The sequence below is a fragment of the Zosterops lateralis genome (assembly GCF_965231275.1).
Source record: "Zosterops lateralis genome assembly, chromosome: 3".
In the NCBI taxonomy this organism is placed as follows: domain Eukaryota; kingdom Metazoa; phylum Chordata; class Aves; order Passeriformes; family Zosteropidae; genus Zosterops; species Zosterops lateralis.
Window position 1 is genome coordinate 80,977,533 of NC_139764.1, and position 13,008 is coordinate 80,990,540.

At 38.6% G+C, this 13,008-nt stretch overlaps 1 protein-coding gene across 4 annotated transcripts in view; it reads right to left on the reverse strand.

The window, feature by feature from the left end:
- SH3BGRL2 (SH3 domain binding glutamate rich protein like 2) overlaps nucleotides 1-13,008 on the reverse strand; it is a 40,437-nt gene that overhangs the window by 7,085 nt on the left and 20,344 nt on the right. For all 4 annotated transcript variants that reach the window (XM_083858465.1, XM_083858462.1, XM_083858463.1 and 1 more), the window contains exon 2: nucleotides 10,408-10,593. In XM_083858465.1, the coding sequence (XP_083714591.1) occupies nucleotides 10,408-10,593 (186 nt within the window). The remainder of the gene's footprint in view (nucleotides 1-10,407; nucleotides 10,594-13,008) is intronic.

A 13,008-nucleotide genomic window follows, 5' to 3' on the forward strand; every position in this document is an offset into this window, starting at 1 on the left:
GTATCACAACTCTAAGACCATGGTTTTTCACTCTTTGTTAATAAATTGGTAAGAAAAGAAAGAATGGAAGGACTAAGAGACTGAAAATAATGTCATAAGAAAAAAGGCTGCACTCCTGGCTCTGACAATGACTGACACTCAGCTAATCCACCAACATCTGTGGAACATCTGTTAACATCTGTTTAACCTAACCTTTGTAAAGTAATTTAATACTTACTAATAAAAAAGCTGTCTTCAAGTACTAGTTATCATTTTACTTTCAGAATTATCAAGTCCTGACTTAGTATGTTTTTTCCACATTTTTACTGATTAACAAACCTGGATTCACTTACTGAAAAAATTGTGAAGGTTAAACAGTGAGCTAAACTAGATCTATGTTTGAAAGAGTACAAAACCCAGTGGATTGATTCATTTTAAAGGGACCTGAATATTTAAGAACCACAAGAGATTATCCACCAGAAGCAATCTCCCTGATGTTTTGAAATATCTACACTGCAAAATGTATTTAAATGCTATTGACACTTACTTTCATGGGCGATGGGAGAGAAAAAGCATGATGATTTAGATAAAGTAGAAGTAAATTATAAATAGGAGAATTTTCCTAGTGATGTCTGCAATTACAACATATGATCTCAAAATATTGAAATGTGAAACAAAAAATGTTACAAAAATGCATAATAGTCCTATAAAAATGTTAAGAAATCCCTTTAGCACAGTAGTTTCTTAAAAGATTATTGAGAAGGATGATCTCAATGACTCAATGACAGTGTCATGAGTGGTAGGAGTTCAAAGTGAGCATCTCTGGCTTTTCCTGTAACACAAGCAAGATAAAAGATGCTCCAAAAACACCCTGCCTTTGATCTTACCATTAGAAGGAGAGGAAGTCTATGCAGATTTGGGCCACATGTAAAGACACTAAATCCATGGGTGAGGACACAAAAATTCTTATCTCAATAAAAAGCATCACACTGCTACCAGCAGTAGATGCAGGGGCTGAAGAAGGAAAACAGCACAAGCTCAGTGAAATGAGAATTTCATAGCCAGGCAGGAGCCCAACTCACTGGTGACCCAACAGGCCCCATTTGGAAAAACTCTGTGGGACATTCTGCCTCCCACAGAGGAAGGACACCACCATTCAGTGGTTTTGGCAAGGCAGTGGTTCCCTCTTGCTGCATCACACTTCAGCACCAGCAACAAATTACTACAACCCTCTTGTCACTGTCCCAAGCAGCTCTAGCCAGGGAGTGCTGTGGCTTTGCTGGGATCAGTGGAGCAGTGCAGTCCTGCCCCTGTGCAAGGAAGTGGCTCCCATTGTCAATGGGAGGCACCCAGAGAGCAGCTGTTAACCTAAAATGATACCAGTACAGCAAACTGCTACCTACTCCCCCACTTCAAAAGGCAACCATGTGTACAAAAATAATTTTGACTGTTGCATTTTAAATTATGAAACTTGGTGCTTTCCAGAGCTGCTAATCACACTTCATTAATGTACAGAATTCTGGCAACATCAGTAGCTGAATACTGACTAAAAACTGAGTACTAAAACTAGTAGGACATGGAGATAGTGGACATGAATCATCAGCAATGCAGAGATGCTCAATCCCTCTGGAGAAGTTGAAAAGCCAAAAATACAGATGATAAATCCCATGACTGAGAGTATGAAATGTTACCAAGAAAGACAAATGCCAGTTAGGAAAAAAAAATATATATCTCAGGATTGTTTAAAGCAATAAAGAAGGGACAGGAGGATAAAGAAGGTAAGTAAAAAGCTATTTCAAGGCAGAAAAGGTTTTTTAAGGATAACAATTAGGTGACTACTTCAGGCATGGTTCCTCATCCTTAAACTTGGTGGCAGGTCCATCACCCACCCTGTAATCTAAGCAGAATACAGATTTTCTGTTTTAACACCACAACAGTTACAGCATTCAATACGCTCAATGAACAGCTAGGGAGTGGATTAGCAGACCTAATAAGCTCTTGCTTTGTTGAAAATAAACTGAAACCACTGTAGGTGAGCTTCTTGCCTGTAGCTCACCTACAAACAAGCAAAATCTTGTTGGCCTTGTGTGGCCTAAAGCTCTGCTTTGCTTTCCCAGCTCCTACTGAGTGACTCTAAACCAGGATATAGAGACAAGTAGTGGCTGCAACCGTCTTCAGGACCAAAGTTACCCCAGAGGGTAATGGGAGGAAGGCTAGGAAGGCTGTGAAGTTCACTATGGCAGCAGAATTTTTGGTACTGGATGTGTTAGTGGACACATGGAATGCACTTTCAAAGCACACTGAAGATGCTAAAGGTTTCCACCAGAAGGTTCAAGTTCATGAATGAAAAATGTAGTAAGAATTACTAAATATGCTAAAGTGACATTTATTTCAGAAAAAAATAACTAGAAACAATGAAAATACTCAACCATTTTATATCTTGACTTGTTTGTGGTCTTTCCTAGGCTTATGGCCACTGTTGGGACAAAATTTGACTTGATGGACCTCCAATCTCACAAATGTAAGGCCATTTATGCTAATCTTAAGATGTATCATACACTTAGTTCTTAAAATGATCATAGAATCATAGAATGACTTGGGCTGGAAGGGACCTCAAAGATCATCTAGTTCCAATCCCCAAAAATCAGCAAAGCCATGTGATGTTGTCCATTAAGTATGATGGTAAAAGGAAAAAGAAGAAACCAAAACACAAAACAACCCAAGCCTCCAAGCTTCACACTTCCATGGCTTTGTTTCTAAAATTTGAATCTTTGCAGCTTATCCTGGAAATGAAAGGTGCTCTTGCTACTTTGCACCTCTTTAAAATCAGATTAATCAAAGACAGGAGAACTTTGTTAACATCTACATTATCAAGTAATCCCAAAGACCATATTGCCCAAATGCTACAGAAAACTAACATCAGTCTTAGTCTGAGACACTGGACAAGCATTCAGGAAATGTGATACAAATATCTTAGGCTCTTCTGGCCTTCATGAGGGTTTTATGCCAATTTACTCCAGTAGGAAAACCATTGGTCATTGAAGACCAATTTTTAGAAATCCCACTTCCAGAGTAGGTTCTTCTCTCAACAGCAACGGGCAAGTTCACAAAGCTCAAGCTGGCTACATCCCAGCTGTGATGATCACTAGACCTTAAGTGTGATGTATTCCTGGTGCTGGGAAACCAGATCACTGCAGTGATGTGATTACAGACCCTGCCATAATTAATTTGGCTCAGGATTTTGTTAAGCAGGTATACTCAGGATTGTTTAAATAAACACTGTCACTGCTGGGAGAAACTGTTTACTGCAGACCAAAGTTAAAATTGGCAGTACTGCATAAATAATTATTTTGGCTTCAAGGAGCATAACAGAAGTGTGAAGGCATTGGGTCAAAGTAAAACATTAACACAAAGTAGATTTACAATTAACAATTTTACCTTCATTACTGCACTGAGATTAGGAGAACATTACATTTAACGAACTTTCAAAGACAGCAACTGTGAATAAAATTCTTTCCACCAATTTTCTTTAAACAAGCAAGTTGGTTTTGTTGCTGCTCACTTTTAGTTGGCAACAAGAGCTTGTTAAACATCTCAGAAAAATCTTTATTGCTTACCACACTAAGAAGCAGAAAAACAAGAAACCCACCCAAACGTAGCTTTTCCTAAAGATTTTTAAAGTGCAGTGATTACTGGACAACACTTACAGATTACGCCACTGGCATGCTGTTCAAATTTATTTGTCAATATTTTTAATATAAGATTATGATCTCTCTGTTCTTCTAAAAGGGGCAACATAATTGTTCCTTTAAGTAATAGTGAGGAACTCATAATCTAAACACATTGAATCAGCACTTTGCTACTGACTGAGTTAATACTGTATGCCATTGAGAATGAGCTGTTTACATCCTCCCTGAAAAGGGCAGTTCAGTTCTCCAGAACAGATGACATTCATTTACTGATCTGATTAGGATTACAATGGAAAACTCTTACGCAGCACAGCTCTCCTCAGAGAATGTGTGTGCATGTCTGAGTCTCTTCTAATATTATATAAATATACAAATAAAAGAAGATCTTGTCTGTACAACACAGGACAAGCTAAACATGACAGCTTTCATTACCTAACCTTCTGATAAGATCTCCGCACAGGATTTTTAAAGAGCTTATGGAATTGACTCTACAAAGCAACTTGTTACTCTTCTACTAAAGGCCAGATGTTTATTTTGGTAATCTGTTTAGCTGTAGCCTTCCAGAAACAAAGGCTTTAGTAAAAGGGAGCAGATGTCAGCCACAGCTCTATTGTTTGGACAGTACAGGACAAACTCAGGCTGATGTGATGTTTGCCATTCATGCAGCAATGGTGCCAGGGTACACAGACATCCACTATCTAAGAACTGATAGCCCTCAGCAGGGAGTCCAGGTGCAGCAGGACTTCCCTTAGATAAGCACTGAAGACCTCAAACCTAATGCCTAGTGCCCACCTGGGGTAGGGGAATATTCAGGGGAGTTAGTGGCAGAATCCGTAAACACTGTGGATGGCAAGAGCTGTCACCTCCACCTTTTGTGCACCTTCCAGCACGTTGTGTCGTTTTACAAATTGTATGGATAAGAATATTATCAAATTGGACCATGACAGGAATTTGAGAAAGGGAGAGATGGAAATATCAGGAAGTATGGAAGTCAGCCTGTTACATGAGGTAGTGACTAAAAGACACAGAATTACCATGCTACACAGAAGCTCCGTAGGTGCATATTTTAACTTGACACAAGTGGAACAGTAATGGACTGAATTACTTATTTCACACTGACTGTTCTCTGACAACAGCCATGGCCTTTTCTAGATATTGTTCCAAAGTACTGCTACATCTGTATTCTTGGCAATACTATGTGACTTCAAAGTATAACTGCCACTTATTAAGATTTCTTAGCCTTTCCTCATATATAATTTATCCTCTGTTTTAGAACTGGCCTTTTAAAAAGACTTTAGTTAAAGCAGTCTAACAGCTTCAATAATAAAACCTGTTTTTTCAAGAAAGCATGGCACAATAGGAAGTTTCTGTTCCATGGAAAGAAGAATTAGGATCCCAAACAAAATTTTTAATAATTATGTCATACTTGCTCATAAGTTTTGCAGAATATCAGTGTAATAAATATAAAAATGAAAAATATATGTACAGTATTTTCTACTATATCCTGTAAAAGTAACAATTCTAATTTTATACCAGTCCCTTTTAAGTGTTCTAAAATACATTAGCACCCTACATTATTATATTTAGGAAATAAAAAGTCTGCAAACAGAGTAAAGTATCTCCAGACATGTCTTTGACACCTATCATCCTTAGGTAAAGGGATGGTTTACAAAATACCTGTTACTTCACTCTGAAACAGCTATTAATGAAGTTCATCTAGTCCAAATAAAACCTGTGGTGCTCCACATGGTTCTACTTTCTCCACTATAGGGTAAACAGCAGCACTATAATACATTAATGAAATGAGTCCTGACTTCTCTGAGGAAGATAAAATTCTTGGACAATTTTATTTTTATTTAGTTGCCCAGCTTCTACTTTTCAAGCCTTGACACTGGGCAAGCTGGCTACTCTACACTCTGCCAATGGAACCACATTTCCCTTTAAAAAGTACATATTACACAGAACTAAAGTGCTTTTCCTCAGGACACAGAAAAGCAATGGAGAAGTGGATAGCAAAAGCATAGGCATAGTCTGGAAGTTATAACTAGCCCTTGTGAATGATCTGAACAGAATCCTCCCAACATGGAGAAGAACACTTGGGCAGGGGTTGCTTTCCAACACCAGCTCTGCCTTCTATATCCCTCTCTTGAGACAAAACCTTAATCAGGATGATAAACAGGGCATGTCACCTCAAGTCCCATTCAGCCTAGGGTTTCTGGTTCCTGTGAACCAAAAACTGCTCCAATACAGTTGCAAAAGGTAATTAAAAACAATTTCACACAGAGCTTAAATTTGCCATACAGGAAACTCTACTTCTGGTGGCAAAAATAATCAGTGAAGAAAGTTTTAGCATCATTAACAATTAACAATTGTTATATGATCTCTGAGCAATTCACATTAACTTTTATCTAGCAAAATTATCCCTCTTCTAAAAGCACACCTGGGCCAAATAAATGCTAAGTGAATCAAACAGCATTCTCCAAGGGTGTAGAGAATCAGATGTAGACTTGCTGGATACCAAATTAGCCTCACAACTCCTCTAGCTCCTAAAGTGAACACACAACACAGGCATGCTAAGGTTAATTCTGCCACATTGTTTGAGGATATAGAGACAGAGTTCAAGTTCTCTGTACCTGCAGGCACAAGAATTATAACAAATTCCCCAAAACCAGCCAGGGCAGAAAATCTGAGGTGGCCTCTAGCCAGTTTTGTTAAATTATCTTCTTTCTTTTATCAGTGAGCAGTTACTTATTTGTAAAGTGACACCTATAAAAAAGGAAGAAAAAGAAAATGTATGCATCTTGTCACAATCTTAAAAGAACCCAGAACAGAACGATTCATAACAGTGCAAAGAAATCAGGGCTACAATAATTGTCTGTGCACTGAATAGTTTCCCATAAACACTGCACCTCTTTCAGCAGCCTATTTTATTTCTTGCTTGTCTATATGCCTTTGCTGTTTTGTTGGAGTTGACACCCATACATTACATTTCAGGGAAGGACAATAAATATCACATATCTCTCTCTCTACTGCTGCCCACTAGGCACTATCAGGATGTACCACAACACTCTAAACCATAGGAACAACCTCAAAGGAAGACAAAAAAAAAAAAAAAAAAAAAAAGTCAGCCTGCTAGGTAAATATTTTTCCTTTGGCTCAAATTCCCACCTGGAGACAGATTTCCTTTTAATTTTGGTTGGCCTAAATTTCAGGCAATTCCCCTTCAGCGGCAGATTTCTGCATATAAAACTGCCACTGTTCAAAGCACAAGTGTGCAGTTTCACTGGGAAGTGGGTATTTCTAGGCTTCTGAAAGATCCAGGAATCACTTCTAGTCTAAGAAGAGTTGTGTACTCAGCTGTGGAGAATTCAAGAAGAGGGAGGTGTGAGGCACAGGCCTAATTTCAGACGTTCAGTTTTCCAGCTTTCCTGGTTTTCTGCTTAAATATCTGGGCTGCTGCAGGGCACTGCTGCCTGGGTAGAGAACCTTGTAAAAGGATGTTATGTAGATACTCACACACCCCAGAGCCATGTCACTGAAGAACATGGAAACAAGGAACAAGCAGACCAGGCTACCTGAACTGAAATGGCTGCAGTGGACCTGGACTGGGAATTAAGGGCAAGCTGACCATAGCTCAGTGGGCACATGACACATCGGGACGCAACGCAGAGACAGGCTCATGATCAAGGGATGGACCTGACCACTGAAGTCACTGGACAGGTTATCCAGAATGTGAAACATGTACCATGATCAAGCAAATCAGGTGGGTAAAGCCCCTCTGCTGCAGAGAACAATGGCTGGGAAACCCAGTATGGGATTACTTTCTTGGGGGAATATAATCCACAATTTGAGTTGCATTTCATAGCTGTAGGTCAAAGTACTATAGCAGGAGCCACTAAATCTAACTGAGTATGAGCTCTGTAAGGAACTGGGCAAGACAAAACTGATTCCAGTGCCCAACAACACAACACAACCTACCAGGTCCTATTAAGGCTCTATTCCAAATTAACCCCATTTTACTAATCATTATGCAAAGTGCATGAGTATTCTCCAGAAACAAGCATTAGACACTAACATCTCCTCACTCTTAGAGAGCACTTACTAGAGTAAGATAACTACACTAATTTCACATTTACACTACAGCAAATTTGAAAAGCGGGATCATCTGTCTGATTTGTCTGAAAGGTAGACTCTTTTCTCACACACAGTTTTTACAGCAATGTCACTAAGATAAAACAACAGGTTGTAAAGACATGAAAATATGTAAATTATCATATTGTTGGTGCTAATACATAGCACTTGATTATCAGTCAAATTATTTGTGTTCTCATGCGCTTGCAGCTCTTATCTTGTTCACAGGAAATAAAAATTGTTCTTCCCAAGTACTTTATTTCAAAATCTCTTAGCATAACTTGTTACTGAAAAATGGGGAGTGCATCTCAGAAGACTAAGAAAAGGAGAAGACAGATTAAAGATTAATGATTATATCTAAAATTACACCAACTCAGAAAACCCACAAGGTCTTGCTCACACTTCAAAACAGTTTGTCTGATGGTAACAGAAGGATCCCTCCCTCTGTGGGGACACTCTATGAACCAGTAAACATTGACCATCTTTTTGTACCTTTCTCCCCTCCTACATGAGCTGCCAGATATTCAGCTGGTTGACACAAATTCATTTTGGGTACTTACTGAAACCATTAAAGATAAACTTCCTCTAGCCTGCAGTTACATCCTGAAAAGTGATTATTTGAAATGGTGATGTCCTAGCCAGGAAAATCTAGTCTTAGATAAACCCCTTGTGCACACTGCTGAGGTTTTTTACTAAGAGAAAATAGTGAGAAAAAATAGCCCCAAACTACTAATGCTAATACTAACACAGAAAAACCACTATAGCTATGAATATAACATTGAGTCATGGACATAATATGCTTGTGAACTTCTATTGAAATAATATGACCAAAATAAAATTTGTATCTATTTTGCTTGGCACCATCTAGTCCTCTTACCTTTAGAAGAACAGCAATGGACCTGACCAGTTTTTATCACAACAAAGTGTGAATTGTCAGCAACAATGCATAAACCAGAATAAGTACATAGAAAGTTTCCTGATAAGACTGTAGGATGCAGAAAAACAGACATAGCTTTTTAATAGAGAAAAGTAGGTTAAAAATTGTCTGGACACAAATCAGAAATTATAAGCTACAAATTTCACTAACTCAACTAATAGAAAACACAGTATTTTTTCAGTTTAAGTTACTTATTAGAGATTACGCTTTAGTTTTTTATGTCAAGATAAATACATGAAAACACTCACTGTGGAAATGACAAAGAGAGACAAGATGTGCAAGGTTTGCTGACTTTTATCTAATTGTAATATTTTACCCCCCTTCCCAGCACTGATCTCCTTTGCCTTCTGCATAATGTTTCACCTCCACTCTATTATCTAATAACTTCTTTAACTAATGCAGCAGGCTAACTCATGACTGTTGGAGATCCTGCACATCCTTTCTCCTTCATCCTAGAAAACATAGTTCCTTCCAAAGCATGTTTGCTCTTTAAAGATGTTCATGTAGACAGTGAAGTCTAGTAATAGGATTAAGTCTGCTCAACCAAAATGGCTATCAGCTCAGCAGACAGATTAATGAGATCATCTCACATGTTGCATGACATCTTCGGCCTTGCTAATTCCAAAGAGCAACTTCTAAGACTAGGTTAAAACACTCTATAAAGGCAATCTGAAAGAGTAAGAAACAACAGCTTAAAATGTTGTCTTTCCCAGGCAAACTAAAATCACACGAACAATGTAAAGGTTGTTATTTGTAAGTGAGGGGCTGATCCATAAGCAAGGGTAATAATCCCTTCCACGTCCCAGATACATTTCTTTGATTGACTTACCTTACCTGGAAGTAAGAAGATAATAGTTATACTGCTGAGGTAAACAAGTAAGGCCAATACAAAGCACGTGGGAAGGATGTTAAATACTTTGCTTCGAGAAACCAATTAGTTGCTGCATCATACCCATTCTCTTTGTTGCAGAGGATCCTAAATCACTTTTTATATGCTTCCTGCATTAAGCTAACAATTGCACTGCAGTCAACAGGCTCTCATCAGACCTGAGCAGTTGAATCTGGCAGGGACTAAGTCAGAACCACTTTGGATGTACATATCAAAGGCTATTGCTTCAGCTTGCACTGGTGGATGCAGACGCTTACACCAAAAAAACAGCCCACTCATCAACCTGTAGTCAGATTTACAGCAAATAGTGTTCATTTATCCTAAATACTCTGATTGCATAAAGACACTCTGACCATAAGCAAAATTTACACTGCGACAGCAGCAGAGAAGGAGCTTAATTACAGTAACAATAAAACTCAATCTAGCCAGTGTTCTCATTTACTGTGCCAAAGACAGACTTCCTACTGAATTTTTGTGCTTGGATTATATCCAAGCAATAAGAACATCACAAATTCCCAGCTTACAGTGGTCTGTCTCACCAGGCACTTTACCATCAACAGGTTGTGCATGAAGCTTGTGACATTTCTGATTTTTACATTCCTGAAGGGAATCCCCTAGACAGCCCTAGGATTTACAGAAGAATGACCTGAATTTTCCCTGCATGATCATTACCTGATCCTATTACCCCATCAATTCAGATTCTAGTAGAGAAAGCCCCACGTTTGAATGGCCAGCTGAGTGTACTAATATCTTGTCCAGTGAGAGCCATAACAGCTACTTACCCCACAGTACCGGTCATCGCTGAATATCTGTGGTGGCAGTGGATTGCCTTGTGCAGGCTGCCTGTCCTCAGGAATATTTTTATACATCCACTGTCTCTTCTCCTCTGACATGGTGATATCCACTTCTTCGAACTCTATGCGATTGGCTTCTAGAAACCTCACCACATCCTGTTGCCTCTTCTTTATCTAGATAGAAGAAGGAAAAATAAAAAACCTAGAGTCAGAGCAAGTCCTCCACAACACAGACACGCTTACAAATCTGAGAACATTCCTCCTCTCCCATCCCACTTTCATAGGATGGGAAGGCACAAACTCAGAAAGACAAAGGAGAAAATATTTTTTTTCAAACTTTCATAAAAGTTAAGCACTGCTGTTTCTTTACATGTTGGCAAAGGTTATACTTCTTCAATTGTATAAGACTGTCTGTTTAATTCAGCTTTGGTAATTTCAGCCTTTACCTTCTAAAGACATTTTTAAAAAGCAAACTGTAAGGGTCTCTTCAGAAGCAGATGTTAAAAGAGGCAGTTGGTTTTCAAAGACATTAGGGGCCACATTTTTAAAGTACACAGGCACCTAAAAATGCAAGGTAAATAACCTGGCAAGTTTGAGAAGAATTTACTCCTAAAAGTGTTCATTGAGATAAACATGTCAGTACATCTGAAAAAAAAAAAAAAAAAAACCACCCCAGCTACACACATTTTTGTTTTTCTAGACACCTACATGTTTTTTAAAATGCAGTTCAACAGTTTCCCAAGCAAGGCTTGTTGAATATCTAGGTAAGAGTATCTGCCAGCATAATACACATGCCTGAAAGTAAGCATGATGTCATCTCTTGAAAATGAACTTTTTTGTTAAAAAAAAAGCATGAGGTTTGTATTAAATGTATGGGGTTTCTGCCCCTCAAAGAGAGTATCATCTTTATACAAAGAGGCAGAACATTGGCAGGTTTTATTTCATTGTAGTTAAGATTGGTTGGACTTAATGATCTCAGAGGTTTTTTTCAACCTTAACAATTCTATGAGATTAAGATTAGCCCTTAAGAGCTAGCTGGGCTTCAAGAAGATACACTCAGGTAAAGACAACCTCTGCCTCAAATAGGACTTTACATCAAGACAGTAACCTTTGAAATGGAAGTCTGTGTATTTTTTGCATCAACCTAATGAAATTAATACTTTCAGAAAGGAACTATAAATCACATGCCATATTTTTTACAGCTATCATCACAGTGTTATTTGAAAAAAAACTCAGCTGTAATAATTTTACAGTACTCCTGGAGTGTCTTATCCATGCAGTTGCTGGCTGGCATAAAGCCCAGGTGGATGAATCATGCCTGTGGGTATCATATGACCTAGATACTATTTGGAAATCAGAGGATTTTCAAAATGCACGTGCTAGTTGCTCCTGTCACACAACCAAGTCTATCTACCTAAATGCATCACAAAAATACATAAATTTGAAAGCAATACTGATGGAATTCTTATTTCCTTGAAATAAGGCAGCCATCCCAAGAAACTACAAGTACAAAGCTTTCAAACAATTACTGTCTTTCTTAAGAAGTGGACTGCACAGTAAATTTGTGTCACGGTGTCTTATTCTTTTTCCTTTATTTGCACACACTGGTACAGTTTTTTAGGCATATGTGAAAGAATCACTGTTTCATAGAGAAGGCAGCTCCTAAACTTGCATGCAACAAATGCATTATCAACAACAGCAAAATTACTGCATCAACATCACTTGGTGGTACCAAAGGCAACACACCTTTTACTACATCCCTAAAAATTCAAACTGTAAAAGTGAAAGACAAAAATATTTTCCTCTGCCTTTCAACAAAAAGGGAAGCCACAAAAGAACACAAGAGAGACTGAGATAGTCCTAATGCAAATATTAAATATCTTGTTAAACAGAAAGGAGATGTCTAAAATTATATGTGGGAGAGGTCATTTCCTTATAGTGAAGTGCTGCTAAAACTCACATGAAATGCTCTGCTGCACCGGTCAGAGCAATCAGCAAACTCCAGAGTGGCTGGGCCAGCCCTCTGGCCCCAAGGCCAACTGGCATCCTCTGGCCAAAGCTATTACACCTGCAGCCTCTCAAAGCTGCTGCTTGCAAACTGCACACTGGGAATGATCCCTGGCAGGCTGTAACATCTAAATCATGGCCACGGGCTGCTTGTGAGACTCTAAGTTAGCCTTGGCCAAAGCTGACTGTGCCAGCAAGCATTCTTCAAACAGTTCCAGAGTACCAGAGCATTCCATTCTCAAGGCCAGGAAACACACCAGTACAGGTGTATCCACATGGACCATTTTGATCTGCTGACTCCTGTAAACGGAGCAACTTAGACCTAGTCAGTTCCCTATTATTCTACAGTTCACACCATTAGAATTCTTCCACAAGCATAAATTTCCTAATGCCTCATTTTATTTTTATAAAACTAATTAAGATGTTGAAGTGAAGTAAATTGGGGTTTTCAGTTTTTTTAGCCATAAGCCTTACAATTCTCCACATGACATCTGTATGAGATATCAGCTGTGGATGTACCAGCTGCATAAACCTAAACAAAATAGCCTGAAAATTTCAAGCCAAAAAAACCAGCATTTTCTC